At 38.4% G+C, this 23,974-nt stretch overlaps 2 protein-coding genes across 2 annotated transcripts in view; both read left to right on the top strand.

The window, feature by feature from the left end:
• Window positions 1-877: 877 nt before the first annotated feature.
• Window positions 878-20,033, top strand: NAE1 (NEDD8 activating enzyme E1 subunit 1). Its single transcript, XM_081118730.1, has 20 exons — window positions 878-1,012; window positions 3,890-3,993; window positions 4,078-4,138; window positions 5,735-5,765; window positions 6,483-6,554; window positions 6,783-6,862; window positions 7,452-7,561; window positions 8,120-8,229; window positions 9,365-9,427; window positions 10,081-10,144; window positions 10,454-10,545; window positions 11,367-11,426; window positions 11,520-11,653; window positions 13,166-13,241; window positions 13,542-13,581; window positions 14,782-14,868; window positions 15,848-15,940; window positions 18,339-18,453; window positions 18,540-18,589; window positions 19,793-20,033. The coding sequence occupies exons 1-20, from the start codon at window positions 960-962 to the stop codon at window positions 19,900-19,902; spliced, it is 1,605 nt and encodes a 534-aa protein (XP_080974856.1). The 5' UTR covers window positions 878-959; the 3' UTR covers window positions 19,903-20,033.
• Window positions 20,034-23,776: 3,743 nt separating this feature from the next.
• TERB1 (telomere repeat binding bouquet formation protein 1) overlaps window positions 23,777-23,974 on the top strand; it is a gene marked incomplete at both ends in the record, with an annotated part of 23,498 nt that continues 23,300 nt past the window's right edge. The window contains one exon of the mRNA XM_081118841.1: window positions 23,777-23,807. Within this exon, the coding sequence (XP_080974967.1) occupies window positions 23,777-23,807 (31 nt within the window). The remainder of the gene's footprint in view (window positions 23,808-23,974) is intronic.

Below are 23,974 nucleotides of genomic sequence, written 5' to 3'. Positions count from 1 at the left end.
TGTCTGTACTTGGTCCTCATAATCTGGTCCCTGCTGTGTCTCAAACCTCCTCTGACCACTCCCTACCCTTCACCTAACTCCCCACCACACCAAACTCTTTTCGCGCCTCCAGCCTGCCATGGCCTCTCTGCTTCCCTGAGATGACACCTGCTGCTCCTTCTACTTAAAACATTCTTCATTGCCCACACCACATGAAATATTCCTGGAGAGGGGGCGTGACTGGGGTTCCTCTGCGCACCTCTCAGCTCCCCTACTTCCCTCTATCTAGAGGAAGGCCACATTATCCAGTAAGTACTTGTTTAGGGTTCCTCTCCCCTCTTGACCTCCCCAGGAACAGGGCCCCGGTCTTACTTGCCTTTGGCCTTTGTACCTGCAGCGGGGAGCAGCTAGCTTTGTGGCTCGAAACTGGCCCTCAAAGTGGGCTTATTGCGTGAGATGATGGGCGAAATGGGTAAATCATCATCATCATCATCATCATGAAGGTTATTTGGGCAGCCTTTTTTGTGTGTGTGAGGCTGGCTCTGTGTATTCAAAAATCTCACTTAATGCTAATAGAATCCTGTGAGGGAGACTCATTTATCCCCACTGCACAGATGAGTAAGTGGAGGATTTCAGAAATAAAGAGCGGATCTCACAACTAGTAAGTGGTGAAAACCCAAATCGGCCTGATTCCAAAGACCGAGTCCTCCCCAATCACCGCACACAGAAAATCACCGAGTGGCAGACTAGCGGAGCTGGCGCCAGCAGGGAAGCCTTGACCCCCTGTCCCGGTCCGGGTCCAGGTGGTGGTGGCTTTCGCCCGAGCTTACCGGCGACGCGTGCGCACTGCAGCGGCGGCGCCCCCTGCTGGCGGCGCGCAGGCGGCGGCGGCGGCGGCGGGCACTTGGTGCGCCTGCGCGCTCGTGGCGGCGGCGGCGGTCCTCCGCGGGGCATCGGGTCTTCGCGCGGCTGCCGCGGCCATGGCGCATCCGGGGAAGCTGCTCAAGGAGCAGAAGTATGATCGGCAGCTGAGGTCAGCTGGGGCTCACCTAGTCGGGCGGGCGGGCCAGTGAACCTCTCTGCGTCCGTGCCGGGCCTAAGCGAGCGAGCGAGCGGCGCGGCCGGGCCTCTCTCAGGCCTTCCGCCCGGCCGGCGGTGCAGAGCTCGGGGCCGGCGCCCGGGACTCCGGCCTAGGGCCGGGGCCGCTCCTCCGGGGCCGCCCTCCCTTCCCCGCGGGCCGGGCCCGCCCTCCAGGGTGCGTGCTGTTTGGAGATGCGCGGTTCCAGCCTCAGCGGTTGTCACCGGGGAGGCTGCCGGCCCCGCCTCATTGCGCGCGGGCTCCGGGTTTTGCAGAATGGGGGAGTCGCCACTACCGTGCCCGGCGCACAGTGTTAGGGATTGTTCCCGGCCGGCACGGCCCAATAGAAATGTAACGCTAGTCTCGTGGGAGCCGCGCGTGCCATTATACATTTTCTAGTAGCCACGTTAAAAATAAAAAGAAACAGGTAAAATCAATTCTAATAATACAATCTGTTTAACCCAATATATCCTAAATATTACGATTTCAATAGATAATCAGTATACAAAGTTATTGGAGCTATTTTACTTTTTTTTTTCCTTTCATATTATCCTTGAAATCTGGCATTTTACACTGTAGAGCACATCTCCATTCTTACAGGCCTCGTGTCTAGTGCTCAGTGCATGCGACTAATAGCTACCTTAATGGACACTGCGGGTCTAGACCATCAGGCAGGTCCTTGGTTATTTCCTCTCCTTTGCTTTTTCTCTTCACCCTCCCAATTCCTTACTTATTGAGTGTCTTCTGTGTGTTAAGGCAGTGGAAGGGACACAAACGGCTTGGTTTCCCTCCTTGCTGGAGCCTCCAAGCCAGAAGTTATAGTATGTCCCTAAGGACTGAAACTCTCCTTTGCACCTACAACTGAGTGCTGTCTTAGGGGCTTTAGGGGCTCAATTCTGAGAGCAGCCTTGGAGGCAGACATTCTCTGCTTTATAGATGGGGAAACTGAGTCTTGAAGAAGTTAGATAACTTGCTTAGTCTCCCATGTGTTTGAGCCAGGATGTAAACTCAGGCTCTCTGGCCTTTTGCTCTTTTAAATATGTTTTTATTGATTTTTAGAGAGAGCAAGGGAGAGGGAGAGAGAGATGGAAACACTGATGAGAGAGAGACATTGATTAGCTGCCTCTTACTGGGGAACGAGCCCAGAACCTGGGCCTGTGCCCTGACAGGAAATCGAACTGATGACCTCTTGGTGCATGGGTCAACGTTCAACCACTGAGCAACACCGGCCAGGCCCTTCTGGCCTTTTCAGAGCTGGTATGTGGCACATTGCTCTGCTCGGAAGCTTCTGGGGAAAGAAGTAAGGTGGCAGAGCCCTTGTAACAAACTCATATTCTCTTGTAAATTCCTGGAGTTCCGTGTGTTTTGAATGCAGATATAACCATACATCACAGAGCTGAGAAGATATTTTTGGTTACTAAGTAACTGGAACAAAAGAGTTTTTTGCTGAGTTCAGTCCATTTAAGGACCAAACTTTACCTTTCATATTAAGATCTGGTTATTGATTTTGAAATGTCAGAGGGAAGCAGTTAGAAGCAAAGATGTACAGCTAGCCAGCAGTCAACAAGGCCCTACTTTCCTTAGGTCAACAAGAGTAGAGTGGATTGATTTCTTGTTTGGACCCTTTCTTGAAACATGTTACCTAGAGATGCGCCAGTGATCTCTTAGGCTCCCTCTCCAACTCCCCAAGCATCCATCAACCAAATATGTCCGGTGACTTCTGTGTGCCCTACTTTCATAGGAAAACCTGATGTTTCCAGTCCTTCTGGTTCTTCTAGGTTTTTCCTCCATTCATTTGATAACCATTCAGTGATCACTTACCCTGGACAAGGCGTTGTGCCAGGCATTGGGACTACAGTGGTGTATTTGGGCCCTTATGGAGCTTAGAGTGGAATGGAAAGATGGATGTTCAGCATATAAAAAAACAAATGAGGCAATTATAGTTGTGACATATGCTGGAGGACATGCTGGCTACAGGATAAGGGAATCTGCTTTAGATCAGGTGACAGAGAAGGCACATTAAAGTCTATCTGTCCTCCAGGCTATAGCATTTTTCTAATGGTTTGGACTCTATATTCTTACAGTGACAAGAAAAGATAAATTAGTTAATAGGCTTTCTGGATGAAAATCAGGCTGGCTGAGATGCCATAATACATGTGTGATCATGTACTTTGCCTTGTTAATGATATGCCTGTGTGAATCAGATTATAACATATATTTCTAATCTTTATTACATTTTTGTGTTTGTTAGTGCATTTATTAATCATGCTATGAGAATGTTCATTGGGTATTATATTTTAAAGCACTCCTGTAGAGTTAGTATGAGGCTTTTCAGATTATAATAATTTAGTTTTCTTGGTGAAGCTTTTCTCACTCTTACAGATGTCACAGTGATAAGTCCTATGTCAAGATCTTAAATATACTGGATCCATGTAACTTAAGGAGAAATGAAATAGAGAACAGGATCGGTTTTAAATCTAAGGCACTTCTTTAATGTTAATGAGTGTTTCTAAAGACTTTCCGTTCTGTAAGTTATCTGGCTTGAAGAGAATAATGGACAGGAAGCTGAAAGACCAAGATACTAGTTTTGATTTGACCCCTCCCTCCACATCTAAGCATGCAAGTCATCAATCTTAGTCTTAGTCTTGGGTTACACAGCCATATAATCCCCATAACACCTCCTGCTCTTCCTGTCTTACATATTTGCCATAGTTATCACATCAGTTACTCTATGCAGGAACACTTTAAAGATCAAAGATCACTATTCAAATAAGGAAGTTGTATTTTTGTGAATTTTTTTCAAATGTTGAATTTGTGTATCTTGTTTTGTAGGTTGTGGGGTGATCATGGGCAAGAGGCTTTAGAATCTGCTCATGTTTGCCTAATAAATGCAACAGCCACAGGAACTGAAATTCTTAAAAACTTGATACTTCCAGGTAATGTAGTTTTGTGGTTGTAAATTACTTCTTTAAGGTTTTAACTAGAAATACATATTCTTGACTGATTGTTTTGTCTCCCAGGTATTGGTTCATTTACAATTATTGATGGAAATCAGGTCAGCGGAGAAGATGCTGGAAATAAGTATGTTCTATTCTTTTCAAATATAAGCATGTTAGGAAAGGCAGTGTACTGTCACAGGAGAGTGAGGCCTAAATCCCAGCTTCACCTCATCAGGGTGACTTGACTCTCAGGTGGACAATAATCCCTATGTTTAGGATTATGGCAAGGATGAAGGGAGTTAATATAGGTCAAATGTTAGCACAGTGTCTGGCAAATAGGCCATTAATAAAAGATATCCATCATTACTGTTTTTTGTAGGTTTTTTTTGTTAATCTTCATCTGAGGATATTTTTTCCATTGCTTTTCAGAGAGAGTGGGAGGGAGGGGGAGAAGAGAGAGAGAGAGAGAGAATCAGCATGAGAGAGAGACATAGACTGGTCGCCTCCTGCACGTGCCCCGACAGGAGGCGGGGAGCAACCCCGCAACCTAGGTACATGACCTTGGCCAGGAATCGGAACCCTCGACTCTTTGGTGCATGGGCTGACGCTCTAACCACTGCTCAGGGCCATCGTTATTGTCTTTATTGTTGTTATTAATGCAAAGAAGTAGTCATTATTCCTTTAATTGTGAAATCTGAACACTTCCTAAGTCATTGCAGTGATTCCTAGGTGTTAGTATATAATTAACAATAATTGTATATTTGGATTATAAGAATAATAAAATCTACCTTTTATTTGCAGTGTCTTCTAAGCTTAGTTCAGGTATATCTCTCTTTCCACTAACTGTCTCCATAAAAATGCTGTTTTAAAGATGGCCTGTATATCATTCTTTAAAAATGATCATATTTAGACTTTCAGAGCATTTCAAGCTCACCTTTTCAGGGACTTGGAGTCTGGGATGTCTCATTATATTTGTCAGAATATAGCAGCAATGAATAAATACAAGGAAAATCAGAATTTGGTTCATACTGAGCTTTGATACACAACACAGCCCTTTTATTGGTGTCTGTAAAGAAAAAGTCCTAATACCTTTGCTTACTTGGTTGGTTAAAGCAAGATGCGATAAGAGTAAGGTTTATTTTTCTTATGGAGCCACTGAGATTGTGCTACAACATACCACCCCGACTGATCAGCAGCCTCAGATCTGGGCCTTGGGATATGACAAGGGTATGTGTGAGAAGAAGCCTGAAATAGATCTGTGTAGTTACCTGAAAAAGCAAACAGTTTAATACAGCATTTCCCACATGTGGCCTGTGGAGCATTGGTACTGGGAAATGTTAACTGCTAAATGGGCAAAGGGATTCCATGGTCAAATGAAGTTAAATATTTAATGTAAAACTTTAATATCATGTGTATTATGTATATTATGAATTTCCAAAAGGGAAATATAACATGGTGTTTCCTAAACTTTTTAAAGCCAGGGATCCCTTTTCTCTCAGAACATCTTGTGAAATTCGTATTTTGTGCTACACACTTTGGGAAACATTGATTTATTACCTTGTCTTTGATTACAAGTTTTATCCAGTTTTCTTCCTCCAGGAAGGCTGTTACAGTCTGTAATCAGAATATAGTTTGTTTTATAATATGAATGAAATACACCTGGTATTACAAATAATCTTTCCTTTATGTGGTCAAAGAAGCCCTTACATTTATTTATTTATTTTTTTGTCTATTTTAGTTTTTTCCTTCAAAGAAGCAGTATTGGCAAGGTAAACAATCAGTTTGTTATAGAATATAGTTGAGTTTAAGCATTTAATGATGCTATTATATTTTGATTTCTTGAAAAAGCTTTGACTTTAAAAGAGCTTATTATTTCTCCAAGAAAAAAGTTAAATTAGCTCATTTTTTCTGATCTTGTAAATTTTATAAGCTTGGTAATTTAAGAACATAGAAGAAGTAATGTATCCTTTTTATATTGTATCCTGTATTAAAGCTAAATCTTGAGTGATGTTAATGTTCAGAGGAAAGACTATTTTGGTTAACAAGATTTTTAACTAAGAGCCAAGAATATCTTTTATTTTTGTATTACATATTAAAAACCTTACAAAGCCATATTAATCAACTTAGTACAGTATTCTGAGTGGAAATGACTGTTTCTTTAATGATTGACCTCTCGTACACTATTGTAAATTGATCCAGAATATCCCTGCCTGATGTCCAGGGTTTTCTGGTCATTTGCTTAATCAGAAAAGTAGAGTGCAAATAAAGTATTCATTGAAGAACTCTGAATAATGATGGTTTAGCTCTGTTCTAAGTAATTTTTTGGTGGAGTCTCAGTTTAAACACTGTGTATGAAAAGGAGAGTTGTCCTATCTATGCATGAAATTTGGGTAATTTTATAGTTTGTTTGCTTGATCTGTTAATTGAAAGGTTACATTTTAACCAAATTTTTTCTAATTCAAGTCAAATGCTTTGTTTTAAAAAAGAACCGAGCTCAAGCTGCCATGGAATTCTTACAAGAATTAAATAGCGATGTCTCCGGGAGTTTTGTGGAAGAGGTACATATGTACATACATTATTATTTCTGTACAGAACTTTTATTTTTTAATAACCCAAAGCTCTAGGAATTTAGAATTTTGAATCTTTGTATACTATGTTTAGTTGAGAGTTGAATTAACATTGGAGTCTAGCATGTTGCCTCATTTGTTCTAAATAGCTTAATTCTTTCTGCCATGTTTAATATGACTGTGAACTTGTTGGACTTTTTTCCCCTCTGTCCTATTTAGAGTCCAGAAAATCTTCTAGACAATGATCCTTCATTTTTCTGTAGGTTTACTGTTGTGGTTGCAACTCAGCTCCCTGAAAGGTAAATTTTTTTGTTAATTTGTTTTTAATTGAATCTCTTAATTAGATTTGCATAGTTTTGTTTTCTCTGTAGAGTCTATGGTTTTTAAAATTCCTAAACACTATAGAAACCTTTAATTGGAAGCACTAATGAATGTCTAGAACCAAAAAGATAAGAAAGAAAAAAAATATTGGATGTGAAATTTTAAAAATATATATTTATGATCATTGGTTATTTTTAGTGAAAAAAACAACAACACTAGTTAGAATTAATTATAGGGAGTACTTGGGGGTGTATGCAAGGATACATACATTTTATCATTGTTTCCCTCTTTTTTTATGGAAATGTTTAGCAAGTGTCTTTTAGTAACATTCTCCCTAATACAAAAGTCTAGGCTTTCCTATCCCTCTAGTCCAAAAGGTATGATTTCTTTGAAACTGCAACCTTGTGGAATTGCTTGCTTTTCAGTATATCCTTGACCTGGTTATAATGCACTAGATATATTTTTGCATTTATAATCTAGTAAGAAAGTTGCTTTGTTTTAAGGTGTTTTCATGTTTTGCATATATCCATTTGCTTATATTCTTATTTATTGTGCCTTCCTTTACAGTACATTACTACGTTTAGCAGATGTCCTCTGGAATTCCCAAATCCCTCTTTTGATCTGTAGGACATATGGACTAGTTGGTTATATGAGGATCATTATAAAAGAACATCCAGGTAAAATTGTTGCACGTATGGGGCTTACTTTTCATTGCTTTAGCTATGATTTTAGAAACTTAACAATTTAGAAAGTCAGTTTTAGATTACAAAGTAAATTTGTAGCAGCACAACCGGGTTATAGGTTCAAAGTGTCAATCAGAATCAATAGGCTTTAATCTAGTATTTCCTTTAGCATTATAGGAGGGTACAAAGCAAGAGATACAGTAGGTGCAGCTACCTGTTGAAGGCGACAGGAGGAGTAGGGTAGGTTGTTAGGTAGCATCTGAACACACATTTTATCGATTTTGATCTTTTCCAATTATAATAACAAAATTCTGCTCTAAATGAATCTTGGTTTTACTTTTATTAAAACTGTAGTCCACTTATGATTTGTGCTTTTAGTAAAATGTGTATGTAAATGTAAACTTATCTCAATAATGAACAAAACAATTTTAAAAAATGTAGACCCTATGCCTATTTAAAAATTATAGATTTCCTAAATTCTTGTAATGCAGTGTATTGCCAGCAGTATTACTAAAGAAGTAAGTTTATCTTTTGGGGTTATTTATTTCACAGTAATAGAATCTCATCCAGATAATGCATTAGAGGATCTACGACTGGATAAGCCCTTTCCTGAACTGAGAGAACATTTTCAGTCTTATGATTTGGATCATATGGACAAAAGGGTTGGTAGTGTGTGTGACCTTCCATTTATAGATAGACTTAAAACTTTTCTTTTTAACTTAAGGTTTTAGAATTACACCAATGTGAGAAAATACTGTAAACCTGCATAGTCCTGTCATCCAGATTACATAGTAACAACATTATACCTAATTTGTTTTAAATAAATATTTTTTCTCCAAAATTTGTTTCATTTTATTTTTGTTAATCCTTGCCCGAGAATATTTTTTCTGTTGATTTTTAGAGTGTGGAAGGGAAAGAGGGAAGGAGAGAGAGAGACAGACACATCGATATGAAAGAGACACATCGAATGGTTGCCTCCAGAACTCGGCCTAGCCGGGGCCGGGATCAAACCTGCAACCCACATACATACCCTTGACCAGAAATTGAACCCATAACCCTTTGGTGCTCAGGCTGAGGCTCTAACCAGTGAGCAACACCGGCTAGGGCTTTTCTCCAAAATTTAAAAAACTTTTTTATTAAAGAAAAGTACATTAACTGAACATATCTATGTAAACACTCAGACCAGGAAATTGGACATTAACATATTCCTCATCATGGCTCTTTCCTAAACAAATAGATGTGCTTTTTAAAATAGCTTGAATTTGGGGTGGGTGGGTGTTGAAATTGAATCCTCTTATAACTTATTTTTAGTGTTAGAATTACCAAGGCAACTACATATTTTGGTATGAAAATAGTGATATTTATAACACACCATACCATATAATTTAAAGAGTAAATGTATTTTTTCCTACCTATGTGTTAATTAAAATGCAGGTATTTGGTTCATCAGAAAACAGAGGTCTTTCTATAGTCTAGGATTGGTATCTGAAATCAAGAGATTTGAGCTTTATTTTTGGGTGGCAGTCTCTGAGACTGTTTTCTTGATGGTAAAATGGAGACAATCATAGTACATACCTGCCATATTAGGGTCAAATTGGACACTGCCTCTAAAAAATTTTTGTGAAGCAATTTTTATTAACCCAGTTCATTTTCCTTTATTTGTTATTTCATGTATACTGGGGAATGATCATAAATATTGTTAAATTTGTTGAAAATGATACGGGGTAGTGAGGAATAAATATTAACTAATTATTGTTAACCAATACTGATACACTTTATTTTTCCTCTCAATTTTAGGACCATAGCCACACTCCATGGATTGTGATCATAGCTAAATATTTAGCACAGTGGTATAGTGAAGTATGTCCTTTTTTAAAAAAAGAAATTCCATCTGTAACTATATTCTCAGTTTATTATAAAGGATTTCATTGGAGGGGGTGGGAGATTAATTTTTCTTCCTTGCATGATTTAGGGTAGGTGGGTGCTTTTCCGTTTAAATCTAGCAGTTCCTCTTTTGATACTAATTTTTTTTTTTTAATCCTCACCTGAGGATATTTTTTCCATTGCTTTTCAGAGAGAGTGGAAGGGAGAGAGAGAGAGAAACATCAATGTGAGAGAGACACACTGATTGGTTGCCTCCCGCACGCTCCACAACCAGGGCCGGGGATTGAGCCCGCAACCAAGGTATGTGCCCTTGGCCGGAATCGAACCTGGGACCCTTCATCAGTCCTCAGGCTGATGCTTTAACCACTGAGCCAGACCCTCTAGGGTGATGCTGATATTTTTATTAACAATGAAATTTGAATAAATGGCATTCAGATACTGCAGTGGGAATGAATGTAGAGAGATGGCCCACAGTTTCTGTTTTTTATCAGATTAGCCTCTGATTTCACTGGGTTGTATATTTACTGATGAAATCTCATGTGGATGGGAGAATGGGGGAAACTGTGGACTCTCAATTTCTATATTTTGAGTTTTTATAACTAAGTTTTTTATTTTTTTAACCAATTTAGACAAATGGACGAATACCTAAAACATATAAAGAAAAAGAAGAGTTCAGAGATTTGATTAGACAAGGTAATATGGGATGTGATTAAATGTTATACAAGGTTTGAAAAGCAAATTCCTTGAAGCTAATGTTTATTGGATTCTGTCAGCATGTCAAACGATGCCATTATTAGCTCATATTTTATTTTGCCTCAGGGGAGATTAAGGAGCCATTCCTTGTACAGTTTTAGGAATGACTAGTGATATGCTGTATTTATTCTTATGTTTCAACATGTCTGATCCTCCCTTCAGAATCAGACAATGTTATTTTCATAATGTTGGGAGGAGAGAAAGAGAAGAAAAGGGTTGCTGTTCACTGACCAATTTCTGTTTTAATAGGAATTCTAAAGAATGAAAACGGGGCTCCTGAAGATGAAGAGAATTTTGAAGAAGCCATTAAAAATGTGAACACAGCACTAAATACGACTCAGGTATTCAAAGAGTTGCTGAGGGATTCAGTTAAGAAAGGTGTTTTCTGAAGTCCTTATGGTGAAATGATTGGAGTGAAGTCAACAAGGGTGAAAGTAGTGCAAGGGATTTGAGTGTGGAGAGGCAGAAAGGGCCAGATCATAATGTCCTTTCCAGCCATTGAAGCGTTTTGAGCAGGGGAGTGGAGTAACCAGATTTACATCTAAAAAATGATCTGGCTCTTGTGAGAAGAGACTCTAGGGGAGTGGGAGTAAAAGCAGAGAGACCAATTAGGAGGTTACCAGTAAGAAATTTCTTTTTCCCACACAACAGTAGAATCAAAGCCTATAATTTCTAAAGTTCTTACTAATTAATGTATGGTGATCTTGCTAGCATTAAAAGTCCTTAATTATCCAGTTTTTGTCAGAGTGGTTGTCTCTTTCAGCAGTCACTAATTAGGGTGAAAGGGTTGCAAATTTTGGACAAGATGGAAAAACATGAAGGACTACAACTCTAGCTTGACATCAATGCCTGTAATCTTTGTTATATTTTCAAATGTAAATCTATAAAAAGATTCAGTTTGGCTTCTCTACTCCATATATAATGGAAGAGAACAGGTCTGTCTTTAATGCTAACAACAGTGGGCAGGATGGGACTTTCTTCCATTCTCTTCTGCCTCATCAAATCTCCCTCTGGTACTGATTCTAAATGAAAGTATAAGCAAATCAGAAGTTTGTATTTGATTACAATTTGAGAATTCAAAGAACTTGTTCAGAGAAATAGCAGTGAAAATAAGGGTGGGCAAATTCTTAGTATAAATAAATGTTTCATGTTACTTTGGTAGATCCCAAGCAGCATTGAAGATATATTTAATGATGATCGCTGCATAAATATCACCAAACAGGTAACAAAAAGTAAAAATAGTACCACCTTAATCTTTGGGTCAAATTCAAATACCGCTTAATATTAATTAAAAATTTTTTTTTTTCTCTTTTAGACGCCATCATTTTGGATTTTAGCTCGTGCCTTAAAGGAATTTGTGGCCAAAGAGGGTCAAGGAAGTTTACCTGTCCGAGGCACAATTCCTGACATGATTGCAGATTCAGGCAAATATATAAAATTGCAAAATGTGTAAGTCACTGTTTTCAAACTATGTAACAGGAAAATTAATTTGTTTATATTAGAAATGAACATATTTTACTAGTCTGTCAGAAATCAAATGAAAGCATGTTATAATCTAATTGCTTTAAAAATAAGCTAAAGAACTTAGGGGGCAGATTTTTTTTTAAAGTGGATTTTATTTTTTAGAATAGTTTTGGGTTCACAGCAAAATTGAATGGAAAGTATAGAGAGTTCTCATATACCCCCACCAGGAGGCAGATTTTTTTCCTTACATATTTCATGATAAAACCTAACATTTGAGCACTTAACTGTGCTGTGAATTGTTCCATGTATTAACTAATTTAATATTTACAACAACCCAATGAGAGATACTATTATTGTCCCAGTTTATAGACGAGGAAAATGAGGCCTAGAAAAGGCAATTTATTCAGGGTCAGACAACTGGTAAATAGCAGAACCAGGACTTGAACCCATGAAACCCATCTCCATACTCTTAACTAGCACCCTATACTGCCTTTTATTTGTAACTTAAAACTTGGAAGTCTTCAAAGAGTTCATCACTATAGATAGACTCCTGCTATCCAGGTATCACTAGCCTGAACCCAGATAGACTGACATAAGGATTGTTCTCAACGGATATTACCCTTATGTAGTTTGGGTATGGTGCTGATGAATCCGGGGCCACTGGCTTGGTTTCCTCAAGGGCCAAATAATGTCACACAGAGAAGATCTCTGTTTTCTAAACAGAATGCACTCTTCATCTTAGTCACTGTTTAACAAATCCTTGTTTTCTTAGTCTAAAAGTTCAACTACTTAAAACTTGGGAAAAGTCAATTGAGGATAGAAAGAAGTATGACCTCACATTGAAGGTAGTTAGCTTAGTACTGATCATCTTCAGAGGGTGAAAATGTAAATAGACTTAAAAGTTTTACATGAGCCCGGCCGGACGTGGCTCAGCGGTTGAGCATCGACCTAGGATACAGGTGATCAGGGTTCGATTCCCAGTCAGGGCACATGCCTGGTTGTGGGCTTGATCAATGACTCTCTCATCACTGATGTTTCTATCTCTCTCTCTCCCTCTCCTTTCCTCTCTCTGAAATAAATAAAGATATATTTAAAAAAAAAAAAAAGTTTTACATGAATTTATAGATGGACAGTTTTGAAGTATTTAACTCTCTTTGGACTTGACTTCAAGGAGAAAAATTATATTCATCAGTAACATGTTTTGTCAGGTCCTCTGTCAGAGAAGCATGGATCATGGATCATAGAGGGCAGTTTTTAAGTTGGGTGCTATCAATTATAGAGGGAACCCAGGTATTAGTGGATTCCAAGAGTCCATCACCAACACTGGGAAGATCCCCAACCACTAACAGGTGCTGCTGGTAGCATTTCCATGGCATTTCCACATTTCACATGTTCCAGACCAGTATTTTTTCATGAAAAGGAAAAAAAATTTTTGTTTGCTTCCTGGTGATGTTTACAATTTTAAAATTTGTTAAAAGTAGCTTTTTTTCCTTCCAGTTACCGTGAAAAAGCAAAGGAAGATGCTGCTGCTGTGGGTAATCATGTTGCCAAATTGCTGCAGTCTATAGGCCAGGTAAGTTACTGGGCACACTGTGCCTTTGATGGACAGCACAGCCCCATGTAGGCCTGATCCCATAACTCCAGCCAGAAAAGGTTTAGAGATGGAGGGCATGGCACTGGCTCTATGCTTCTTTGGAGGGATCTCTCACTTACCTGCCTCATGAGAAAGACTGTTTTAAGGAAACAAGGTGTTTCTCTGGTGCTCTTTCAGCACTTGGAGAAAGGCTCCCCATCCCACAGTGATTAACTTTGTGCTGTACCCTCTGCTGATCTCTTTTATACTGGAGCAAAATCTGCATATATCTCTTTACAGGCACCAGAGTCCATTTCCGAGAAAGAATTAAAATTACTCTGTAAGTCCCCTTGAATTAATTTCCTTATTTTGCTTCATAAAAATGTGCCACAGGAAGTGTTCCCAGGAATTTTAAATAGTTTAAATTAAAAATGTTCCATGTTTTCATGGTATAGGTAAATATAGTTATTGGGTAAGGTTTTTTTATTCTTATAACATAAGAAATGTAGACTATTTTAAGACTGGGTCAGAGGTAGAGCATATCTATGGCAATGCTAAAAAGATGAAGGTCAATTAATTGAAAGTTTTCATTAATACAGAATTATTTTTAGCTTATTAATTTTAAGTAATTTGGGAAAGTTTTATCTGAAAGCTTTGGGTGTGAAGTCTTGAGTCACATGTACATTGACAGTATTGGTTTAACTACTCATTTTGATCTCTGTTAATGACTGTAATGGAATTAAGAATTTGCCATCGAGTTTCAGGGTGGCAAGGCTCTAGGCATCTTTTTGATAACTCCTCAGTAGACCTGAAGCATTTTTAAAATTTAAGACTTAGTTTAAGAATAATACAATCTGGTTTACATGGTGTCTGAAGATAGTCTATATTTTGCATGCTCCTCAGTCTTAAAATATATTTATGCAAGTTCTCCATTTCATGACTCTTTCGCAGTGATTGTTTAGGCTTAGTTTAATGTTTCGTTCCATTATTAATCTTGCACCTTTTTGCTGCATGTAGTGTTTGTTCTACTAAATCATATGATATCAGATTAAAAGGTAGATGTTGGGTATTTGAGAGTTTATTCTGTTTCCTATACTTTGGGGTATGTTTGAAAATTTCCATAATACAAAGTTTTTTTGTTAAAACTTTACATATACCAAGAGCACAATATATATACACTTTCCCTTAGGACTACTTATCCAGATTAATGATAAAAACTAGTCCCTGAGCTCTGTGAGACATTATGCTAGGTACTTCTGATCCACAGAGCAACTTTCAAAGGTAAACAATATTATCGCTTTTCTGAGGCGCAGAGAGGCGCGATCACCTGCTATTCAATGCTGAACTGGTGGTAGTGCCAGGGACGCAAATTTAGGATGATTTATGTTCTGATCCCTTCTTTGTTAACCATTAGAGTCAAATAGAAGACATTCGTTCACATTACCACACCTGTGAAGAGTATAAACAGAATTTCCTGTTCTTAAAGTGCTCTGTGATTTGGAACACTCAGTTACCTCTGTAATGTATTTCCTGTGTTCAGGCAGCAATTCTGCATTTCTTCGCGTGGTAAGATGCCGATCCTTAGCTGAAGAATATGGCTTGGATACAATTAACAGGGATGAAATTAGTAAGTATAATAATCTTTTTATGCTAGGATATTAATTTTAATTAAATTAATTAATTGATTTTCCTTCCCTTTTTTAAATTGAATTTATTGGGGTGACACTAGTTAGCAAAATTATACAGGTTTTAGTTCTATAGCTCATCACCTGTACACTGTATTGTGTGTTCACCACCCCAAGTCAAGTCTCTGTCCATCACCATTTATCCCCCCATATCTCCTTCACCTTGCTACCCCTGTCTCCCTGGCAATCACACTATTGTCTGTGTTCATGAGTTCTATTTTTTTTTTTTCTTTTCTTTTCTTTTTTGGTCAATCCCTCCACCACCACCACAGCTGTCAGCCTGCTCTCTCTGCTTGTTAGTTCATTTTGTTCATTAGATTCCATATATGAGTGAAATCATATGGTACTTGTCTTTCTCTGACTGGCTTATTTCTCTTGGCATAATGCTGTTTGGGTCCATCCATGCTGTCTCAAAGGGTAAATTTTCCTCCTTTGGTTACAGCTGACTAGTATTCCATTGTATAAATGTACCACAGCTTTAATTTTAATTTTAAAGAGATTAATACTTTGTGTATAATACTATTGAGTATGTGGTGATAATATGAAGGGTAATGGAAATATTTATACTCTAAATTTTATTCTATAGACTTATCTAAGTCATAATTTCAAAATGGAAAACTTAATACATAAAATCATATTTAGGTAGATTACTGAGTAAGTTGTGTGATAAAAAGAAGAGAGATATATTAAGACACATAATCTCTACTATAGTTAATAGTCCCTAAGACAGCTGGGTTTTATTTTAATGTGTCTCCCTTTATTTTACTATTATTTATCATTTTCTATTTTATTGTTACAAAATATTAAAATTTTGCGATAAATTTGCCTTGTGTCCTGAAACTTGAGTATATAGTAAATTCTGTCTTTCATTGTTTTTATGTTATGAATTACCCAAATTATATTGAGTTTTTTCCCTTCCAGTTTCCAGCATGGACAGTCCAGATAATGAGATAGTATTATACTTAATGTTACGGGCTGTGGATAGATTTCATAAACAACATGGTAGATATCCAGGTAAGAATAGCAATCGGATCATCAAATATAATAAAATCTTGACTAGACACTTGAATGAAATCTTAAAGTGTTCTTGGGTGTTTACAATTGGTCCTTGATATTTTCATTGTAAACAGTTTACACCTAGTTCATCTCAGTGAGGAACTACCATTTCTTTTATAAGTGTAACTATTTGCAAATAGTGTCTGATGCTAAACTATTACAGGGAATGTTGGTTGAATGCATATAGAAAACATGTTTTCTGTCAGTTTCCACGGTTTACTTCTAAGACTCACACTGAGTTTAATTTATTGGGAATGGGAAGTCACAAGAAGTATTCCAGTGACTCCTGAACTCAGAACTCTGAAGATGTAGAGATTTCTTTGCTTAGTATTTAATTTTTGTTATCTGTCAATATAATAATTGGGGAATCTGCGTAATCTCAAAGATTTTTCAGTTGCCCAGAAAATTTTTATTAAGTTTAATTTTGCAGGATTATTGCGTAGCAGTACATTCTAAGTGTATCATAAAACCTGTTGCCCCAACTCATGTCATATGCCCACTGAGTTACAGTCTTAATGAGCTAGCTTACCAGGAGGAAAAAAATGAATAAACACTAAATATGCATTGCTTTATTCATATTATTTGATTAGGATGTATCTGTTTGGTTATCTATTGCATAACAAACCATCTCAAGACTTAGTAGTTTAAAACAATAAATTATTATCTGATGATTTTGTGCATTTCCTGGGCTCAGGCAGATCTCACTGGGGAAAGGGCATCTCACTGCTTGATGCCTGGGCCTAGAGTCATTATGAAGGCTTGACTGAATTAGACATCCGAGAAGTTATTTTCACTCAGATGCCTGGCACTTTAGTTCAGGATAATGAACTGCTGGGGGCTTGTCAGGCATCTGGCACCACTTAGCTAGCTAGGGCTTCCTTTTAGCATGGCAGTCCTAGGATAGACTTCTTACATGGTGCCTGACTTCCTCAGAATTAACGTTCCAAAAGACCCAGGTGGCAGGTACAAGGCTTTTTATGACAGTCTTAGAAATCACACATTATCGCTTATGTTGTATTCTATTGGCTTCACAGGGCCAGCTTAGATTAAGAGAAGGGGACTACATAAAGGCACAAAGGGGTGTATGTTGGGGAGCCAGCCATCTTGGGAGAGTAGCTACCACAAAGAGCATAGGCTTTGAACCTCGGTGCATATCCAAGCTCTGTCACTTACTGTTTCTTGACCTTGGGTGAGACTATTTCCCGCCAAGTCTCAAGTCTCTTATTTATGGAATGGCAATAATGGTATCTACTCTTACTCTATTAGACTGTTAGGGTTAAATATGTGATGTATGAAAATCACCTTACACATTGCCTAGCACCTTGTAAGTACTCAATAAAGGGTATTATGAGGAAGAGTAATGGTGATCATTTTTAAACCAGAGCGGTTAAAAAATATTGATTTTTATTTTTATAATACCTGATTGTTATGGCAATTATATTTTTCCCTCCAGTAGTAATAATAATAATAGCTTACTTTTGGAGACATTATAGTTTAATAATTAACAACTGCCTGGGCATGTATCCCAGTTTTGCTATTTATGAGCTAAGTAACTCAGGCAAATAACTTAATCTGTTCCTCAGTTTTTTTTCATCTGTAAAATGGGAATAATAGTACCTACTTCATAAAGTGGTTGTGAGGATTAAATAAATAAATATATATATATATGGTGCTTTGAATAGTAACCAGCATCTGTTAATGCTCAATAAATGTAATTGTTATTATAACTTTGTGTCTTCAGTGTCATTTAATTTCCTGGAAATGGATAATAAACACCATAATTTAAAAAAATTTTTTGTATGTTTTTATTGACTTCAGAGAGAGGAAGGGAGAGGGAGACAGAGAGATTAAAAACATCAGTGATGAGAGAGAGTCATTGATCGGCTGTCTCCTGCACACCTCCTACTTGGAATCAAGCCCACAACCCGGGCATGTGCCCTGACTGGGAATCAAACTATGATCTCCTGGATCCTAGGTCGGTGCTTAACCCCTGAGCCACACTGGCCAGGCAACACTATACCTTTTATAAAGCGTATAAGTAGGACATCACTTTCTCATTCATTCAATTCTTTTGTCAAAGAAGTATTGAGCACCGAGTGCCAGATACTCTTCCAGACACTGGATATGGAGCAGTGAACAAAGTAGGCTTATCAGACTCAAATTTTAATAGGTTTTTGATGGTTTCTTTGATTGTTACAGATTTGTGATATTTACAAACATTGGTCTCATACTTTGTTATTTTTGTTCTTCATTTTCACACCTTATGGTTTTGACTAGAACACCTGAAAGGAGGTAGCCATTTATTTTGAATCACATATTTATTTTAATGAAAATTAATTTACATGTATATTTTTAGGGGTATCTAACTATCAAGTTGAAGAAGATATAGGAAAGTTGAAGTCTTGTCTCACTGGCTTCCTTCAGGAATATGGACTATCTGTAATGGTGAAAGATGATTATGTCCACGAATTGTGAGTATTTTTTAAGCCTTAGTAAGAGATAATACTTGTACCTGCCATAAGCTAGTCGAAGTTCATGTCTCCATTCTTTCCTGTAGTTGCCGATATGGAGCTGCTGAGCCACACACCATTGCTGCGTTCTTAGGGGGTGAGTTCCAAAGATCAGAAGTCTGGCATCTGTTGTTATATAGTACAGTTGTAAAGTTTTGTTTTCTTAGTTATTTTAACGAGGGAGGTCAGTGAAGCAGGATGTTAAATATTAAATGGCACGACACCATTATATTCCTTCACTGTGTTCAAGTCTTTTGTTTAACTGTTATCTTCCCTGTGAGGCCATCCCTCACTCCCTGAGGCCCTCCTCTTGCACTCATATCCTTCTTCCTTGCTGTTTCTTCTTAGCACTTAGAGTCATTTGACATGCTATGCATTTTACTTATTTGTAAATGATCTCCCTCACTAAAAAGTAAGACCTGTGGGGGCACTGATTTTTGTTCCCTCCTGTATCTCTAGTACCTAGAACAGCATCTGGTACGTAGAGTCCCATTGTATTGAATCAATGAATGTTTGTGAAAGGTCAGGTTTTAGATTATAAAAGATGAAGAATTTTTTTCCTTAGTAATTTTTTTTGTTTTTTTTTTCTCCTATTGTTTTGTTTTGAGTAGTTATAGTGGTCTGGCAGTACTTAAGAGATTCTTTCCAAATTACAAATGTATTTAGAACAAATACACCTTTATTCCTTTTATTATAAAAGCAGAAGGGTGTCCTTTGAGAATCTTTTCTGCCTGTATGTATCCTTTAAAATGTAATCAACCATACTACTATTTTGACATTTTTTTTACTTAATTTACCTTGCTAGTGTTCTAAATCACTATAATTAAAAATACTCTTTTTTTTAAAAAAAAGCATATCATTATTGATTGCAGAGAGAGGAAGGGAGAGGGAGAGAGAGGGGTAGAAACATCAATGATGAGAATGTCATCATTGATCTGCTACCTCCTGCTCGCCCCGACTGAAGATCGAGCCCACATCCTGGGCATGTGCCCTGACTGGGAATCGAACTGCAATCTCCTGTGCCATACCTGGCCAGGCAAAAATACTTCATTCTTTAGAATTGTGGCATAATATCCCAAGGTGTGAATGTATAAAACAAAACTTTTCTTTTAATAACATAGTTATAAAAAATTGTAGTCCTTTATTTTGATATGATTCAGTAAATCATGTCTGTTTTGGATTACTTTTAAACACCTTTGCTTTTGGAAAAAGGGAAGGTTTTCTTTACAGAGTTGAGTATTTTTATATAATACTTGAAATTTACCTTTTTCAGGTTTGCTTTTTTCCTTTTTCCTTGCAGGAGCTGCTGCTCAAGAGGTTATCAAAATAATCACCAAGCAATTTGTAATTTTTAATAATACTTACATTTATAGTGGCATGTCACAAACTTCAGCAACTTTTCAGTTGTAGAATAAACACCCTATGTAGCGTGTTAATAATTGAAACTTAATTGCCTCAAGTTGTGCTCTAATCTGTAAAATTCTGCTAAAGGAGAACTGTTAAATTGTTTGCATAATAAACATTTTTCTCATTTGTAATAATGTAGTCTTGTTGTTTGGGGGGTCAAGGGATGGTGTGTGAAGAAAGCAGTCATTTTCCCAGAGAATAAAAGCTTTCCATTTCTAACTGAGTTTGTTATTTTCAGCTTGCTGTTTCAAAGTTACTTAGAGAAATCGTGTTTCGTTAGAAATAGCTTTAAATATTTTTTTTCTTACATTCTTAAATAGTGAATTTAACCCAGGTGCAGATTTTATCTATGGACATTTTAGGACCATCACTATTTGTTAAAACTAATAGAAGTTTAAAAGCAAATATTTCAGATGTATTAGTTTTATGAGAAAACAAGGACGGGATGCAATGCCGAGGGAAGGTTGGGAGAGCGGAATAAGGGCCCTGCTTGCTCCACGCATCCTGCACACAAGCGCCCAGGCCCCACACCGCCCTCGAGGCCACAATGCCGAAGTGGTCCTCTTCCATCATGGAGCCCTCCCAGGCAACTCCTTGGGGTGAACGCCCCTCTGAGCAAAGGAAGCCCATGTTGGGGCGGGGACATTGGAGGATCTACCCTGCAAGCTGTGACTTTTCCACCACTTGAAGACGCCAATCCACGTGTTTACTAATCCGTGCCCTTGAGGGGAGACTCCGCCTGGAGGCGGGGCTACCGGAAGTCCCGCCCACGGAAGTGGTTCTCGCTGTCTCGGTGGGAAACGGGCTGCGGCGTCGCCGTAGGCAGGCTGCACGGATAAAGGGATAAAGGGCGGGAGCCCAGAGCGCGGCGACTTGAGGGTAAAGGCTGCAGCTCCCTGAGTGTTCGTCTTCGGTCCTCCCTCAGTCGCGCCCCGGAGCCGGTCCGTTGCCTCCTGTGGAAGACGGGCCGCGGCCCGCGGGCCCAGGAGGCCCTCACAGGGGCAAGGATGCAGAACGCCCCGCTGTTCCCTTAACTGGCCCACGTGAGGGGATGGGTTGAGCATATGGGGAGGGACCCTTCTGAGGAGGCAACAGACCCCGGCTGCAGTGCCCACAGCGGCTGGTGGGGCAGAGCACGGGCTCCCACCATTTAGACCTTGGCCCTTTTCCACCCGCTTGTACTTCAGAATCCGCGGGCGCCTCCCCAGGTGATTCTGATGTAGGGAAGGGTGGGAACCACTGGCGAGGTCGGTCCCGAGACCATGGCGGCCCGCGTGTTCCCCAGCTCCAGCAGTGGCGGCCGCGGTCGCTGGGCTGACTTTCGGGCGCACCCGCTGCTGGTGGATCGCCGGTGGTGGGGCCTTTAACCAGCGGCCCGGCCCCTCGCAGGAGCTGGAGAACCTGGTCCAAGAAGAGCCCGAGGGACCTCCAGTCTTTTCGAAAGGGGTCCTGCCAGCTCTTCAGGTGAGCCAGGCCTCGGAAATTCAGGAAGCTGGGTGGGTTTGGCCTTCCCTCCTCGGAAAGATCACGTACCTTTACTTGTGCAAACTGGAAGGAGGTGAGAAGGCTTTACGCGAAAGGGCTGCTCCAGCCTACTGTGCTTGGGAGTGTGAATGCTGTAGGGTGAACTGCCTCCTGGTACCCTCAGCTTGTTTTCTGGACCCGATTGTTATTTCTCAACCTACTTCAACTAGTGTAACCAAAAATTTATATTACGTGTACTTGCCTCTTCTACTTTACTGTGAGAATACAGTACATAATTTTGAAATCTTGTTCATTACAGTTTGCATCTATTTACTAAGCAAATGCTTTGTTGGGCAGATGTGGTTTTGTGTGTGTGTGTTTCTGTTTTAATATATTTTCATTGATTTCAGAGAGAGAGGAAGGGAGAGCAGGGGAGAGATAGAAACATCAATGATGAGAGAGTACTTGATTGGCTACCTACCCCGCTCCCCCTGCTGGGAATCGAGCCCTGAACATTTAGATTGAAAAATTGTATCCGTCTTTAAAAATAAAGTTATATGAAAAAACCAGAATAATTAAAACTAAGGAAATATTCCTTAAACTCCCTCACAAAGCAAAACCTCCACATATGATACAGTAGTCCATTTTTTAAGTCTGTTTTTTAATTTAGCCTTCCCCCACAAATCTTAACCCATTGCTCAAACTTAATGCATATTTATTTACATATAGGAAACAATACAATACTGTGTAGAGGGTAAGAGTGTCAGGCCTGGCTTCAGGTTTTCTTGGTTTCCATTACAGCTCTGGCACTCACTAGCTATTTGAACTGGGCAAATTCTTTACCCTCTGGCCATCTATCTTCATCCTTATAGCTCCCTTGTGGTGGCGTTGTAACAACTAAAAAGATATTTATAAGATTTATAGAACAGTACTTGGCCTACAATAGGACTTATGGAACATTAGGAACTTTTATTATAAAAATTGTGAAAAATAGAAAACTGGAATAAAACACCATAAAACCACCAGCTGAACAGCAAGTATTATTATGTTGCTGTTTCATAACAGAAGCATTCCTTGCTTTTAAACATTTTGAGTAAACAATATCCTATGGATGTACTATAATGAAGCCCTTTTTAAATGGAATATTTAGGTGAAAAATGGCAAAACTGGTATATATTTGTATGTTACTTTGTAAAATATTCTCACATTTATTTAAAATTATTTTGTTTGGGAATTTTATTTTCATTTTGAAAGTGAGAATGAAAAATAGAAAGGATAATTCAGTATTTCCCTTTAACCATGTAGGGTTGAAGTACATAAGAATTTTAGAGTTCTGCGAGTCCTGATTTATTGCTCTAAGAAGTTAGTTGGATTCTGATGTATTTTTTTCTAAAAAATTAGTTTAGTGTTTTAAAATAAAGCATATAAAAGGCCATATCAGGATATCCAATTATTTTTAAAATTCTTGTAACAAATAATATATAACAAATATTGCCCGGCCAGGCGTGGCTCAGCGGTTGAGCATTGACCTAGGAGTCAGGAGATCGGGGTTTGATTCCCGGTCAGGGCACATCCCTGGGTTGCGGGCTAGGCAGCCGATCAATGACTCTCTCATCATTGATGTTTCTATCTCTCTCTCTCCCCCTTCCTTTCCTCTCTCTGAAATCAATAAAGATTTGTTTAAAATTTGTTATATATATATAACAAATATTTAATAGTGGAATATCTTGAACAAACCATGGGTTATTAGAAAAATTTTTAGTATTTAGCTTAGCTTATGAAGAGAAATGTAGTTCTAAAGACTATGTGTGTGTGTCTTTAAACTGATTCATGGAGGGATGCCCAATCTGAAAGTATGGGATGAAAATTTATAGGAAAGAAAATAAGAAGGACCAGAAGAACATCAGTTAGATTTAGTTAACCAACCATTCATGTGTTTATTTAATAGAATGTATTGAATGCCTGTAGTACTCAAGAATACCAGATGCATTTTTATGTTTTCCAATTTAACTCTTGTAACAACTCTATGAAGTAGAAATTTCCTATTTTACATATGAGGAAAGTGAGCCTCAGAGAACTAAAGTATGCCCTGTGTCACACACCCAATAACTTGTAGATTCAATCCCTGCTCTTTTGGATTCAGGATAACTATTCTTTCCCTGCCTCTTTGTATTTATAATTCTGGAATTCTCAAGCATTTATTTATGTATGTATTTTTGTAAAGGAAGTGTTTTGTTTTTAGAAATTTTTAATTATTAAATTTATTGGGGTGACATTGGTTAACAAAAATTATATAGGTTCCTCAAGTGTACAGTTCTATAATACATCATCTCTATATTTCAAACATTGATTTAAACTGAGAAAATACCTTTATCTTATAGGTGAACTAGAAGGAAAAAGAAAACAAACAAGCATGGAAAGTGAGGACACAAAGAAAACACAAGGTGAGAAATTCGTGGATCATATGTCTGGAATTAGTTTTATATATCTGTGGGTAATACTGCAGGTTATCTGATAGGATGCAGGAAATGAAAGAATAATTCAGCAGTTTACATACATATATATCATGTACCTACTCTGTGCCTGTCACACTCATTCAGGAAACTGACAT

The sequence above is a fragment of the Miniopterus schreibersii genome (genome assembly GCF_964146895.1).
Source record: "Miniopterus schreibersii genome assembly, chromosome: 18".
Taxonomy (NCBI): Eukaryota; Metazoa; Chordata; class Mammalia; order Chiroptera; family Miniopteridae; genus Miniopterus; species Miniopterus schreibersii.
The sequence above is the reverse complement of the archived record's forward strand: the minus strand, read 5'-3'. Positions and strand labels throughout refer to the sequence as shown.